A 2,681-nucleotide genomic window follows, 5' to 3' on the forward strand; every position below is an offset into this window, starting at 1 on the left:
GCGCGAACAGGTTATTCCAAAAATGCCCTCCAAATCAGTTTTTGCCCTTTTCAACATTGCAATTAAAACAACAAATGAGAGCATCCCACGTGTCGTTGTTAATTTGTTGTCAAATTGTTAATTTGTTGTCAAATTGGCGTTGTCGAAGAAACGTTTTCCTTATTTAAAATGGTCCAATAATATTTTGACTTGTGAAAATGTTGTTAAAATTGGTTGTCAACGTGGTCCTTAATTAAAAGAGGTTTTGCTACATATAGAATTTGCGAGAGAAGGGGAATCGTTGTTGTGATGGAAACCAAAGAGCTAAAGATATCCAAAGAAAAAGTGTAATAAAGCGAAGAACGAGGAATGAAAGGAATTATAGGGAGTGGAGAGAGAAGTTAGGAGGAAAGAGAGTGGAGGAAAGGGTTATAAAAGGGGAAGGTGAAGATGGAGATGAAAGCAAGAAGCCAATAACAATCCTTCTTCTTCCAATAATAACAAAGGAAGGAGATAGGAAAGGGTTGAATTGAATCAAAAAAGGAAAAAAAAAATGGGTCGGATATCAAGTTTAGTGATTGGTTTGATGGCATGCTTGATGGCAGCATCAGTGCGTGGGGAAGACCCTTACATATTCTACACATGGAACGTCACCTACGGCACTGTTGCACCATTGGGCGTGGAACAACAGGGCATCCTCATCAACGGCCTGTTCCCAGGGCCAGAAATAAACTGCAGCAGTAACAACAACATTGTCGTCAATGTCTTTAACTTCCTTGACGAGCCCCTCCTCTTCACCTGGCACGGTATCCAACACAGGAAGAACTCATGGCAAGATGGCACCTTGGGAGCCCAATGCCCCATCCTCCCAGGTACCAACTACACCTACCACTTCCAAGTTAAGGACCAGATCGGCAGCTACTTCTACTACCCCTCCATCGGCATGCACCGCGCCGTCGGTGGCTTCGGTGGTTTGAGGATCTACAGCCGCTTGTTGATCCCAGTTCCCTATGCTGACCCCGCCGACGAGTTCTGGGTCCTCATCGGTGACTGGTACGGCAAGTCCCACCAGACCCTCAGCCAATTCTTGGACAGTGGACGTAGCATTGGCAGGCCCAGCGGAGTCCATATCAACGGCAAGAACGGTGGTCTTGAGCCCGCTTACACCATGGAGCCCGGCAAGACTTACAAATACAGAATCTGCAATGTGGGGATCAAGGACGCCCTCAACTTCAGAATCCAAGGTCATCCCTTGAAGCTCGTCGAGATGGAAGGCTCACACGTTGTTCAGAACATCTACGACTCCCTCGACGTTCACGTTGGACAGTGCTTCTCTGTCCTCGTAACCGCCGACAAGGAGCCCAAGGACTACTACATGGTCGCCTCCACTCGCTTCACCAAGAAGACCCTCGGCGCCACCCGCATCATCCGTTACTCCAACGGTGTCGCCCCCGCCTCCCCTCAGCTTCCCCCAGCTCCCGAAGGCTGGGCTTGGTCTCTCAATCAGTTCCGCTCCTTCCGTTGGAACCTTACCGCCAGCGCCGCCAGGCCCAACCCTCAGGGCTCTTACCACTACGGCCAGATCAATATCACTCGCACCATCAAGCTCGTTAACACCCTCAGCAGGTTCGGTGGAAAACTCCGCTACGGACTCAATGGTGTGTCCCACCTTGACAATGAAACCCCACTCAAACTCGCTGAGTACTACGGTGTGAGCGACAAGGTTTTCCAGTACAACCTCATCTCCGACGACCCCGTTTCCCCCATCGGCGACCTCACCCTTGCTGCTAACGTCATCAACGCAAACTTCCGTGACTTCATCGAAATCATCTTCGAGAACCCCACAAAGGTTCCCCAGTCTTACAACTTGGATGGCTACTCTTTCTTTGCCGTCGCCATTGAGCCAGGGAAGTGGTCACCGGAGAAGAGGAAGAACTACAACCTTCTGGATGCTGTGAGCAGACACACCATTCAGGTGTTCCCCAAGTCCTGGGCTGCTATCATGTTGACATTCGACAATGCTGGTATGTGGAACTTGAGGTCGGAGCTTGGCGAGAATCGTTACCTGGGACAGCAGTTGTACGTGAGCGTTTTGTCTCCAAACAGGTCCCTCAGGGATGAGTACAACCTTCCAGATACTCAGCTTCTTTGCGGCATAGTCAAGGATATGCCTAAGCCACCACCTTACTCTTCCTAAACTTGGTTTCTTCTTTAATCAGAGCCACCTCGTCGATCGCTTCAACACTTTATCATCACACTCTTCGATCCACGACATATTCCTTAATTGATTAGCCCTTGTAGTTAATTAATTTTATCTTTCTGGTCACTGATGTATCAACCCTTTCCTATACTTCTAAATCAATAATACATATTCACACTCCTTCCTTTCATGCTTCCTTCCACTCTTCTTCCCTTTCTCTTTTCCATCACCTACTTTTAAATAACTCAACAAATAAATCTACAATATACATATAATTTCTATACAATTATATATTATTTCTGAAATAAATTTAGCTTATCTGAATTAATCACTAAAATGGGATAACCAAGATGTTATCATCGATAGACTCCTGACTTAGTGTCATCCACTAGTGTAAAATAAACTTTTTATAAAATAGCAAAATGGTAAGTAAGGAAACTTTTCTACACTGGTTACACTAAGAAAAGGTATAAAAATACTATATATTATTTTTCAATTATTA

General features: G+C 45.9%; 1 protein-coding gene across 1 annotated transcript; it reads left to right on the forward strand.

The window, feature by feature from the left end:
- The first annotated feature begins 436 nt into the window (after nt 1–436).
- On the forward strand, nt 437–2,369 carry LOC128194124 (L-ascorbate oxidase homolog). Its single transcript, XM_052868924.1, has one exon. It carries the CDS (start codon nt 533–535, stop codon nt 2,174–2,176), a length of 1,644 nt encoding a protein of 547 aa, XP_052724884.1. The 5' UTR covers nt 437–532; the 3' UTR covers nt 2,177–2,369.
- The last annotated feature ends 312 nt before the right edge of the window (nt 2,370–2,681 follow it).

This window comes from Vigna angularis, chromosome 1, assembly GCF_016808095.1.
Source record: "Vigna angularis cultivar LongXiaoDou No.4 chromosome 1, ASM1680809v1, whole genome shotgun sequence".
Lineage (NCBI taxonomy): Eukaryota > Viridiplantae > Streptophyta > Magnoliopsida > Fabales > Fabaceae > Vigna > Vigna angularis.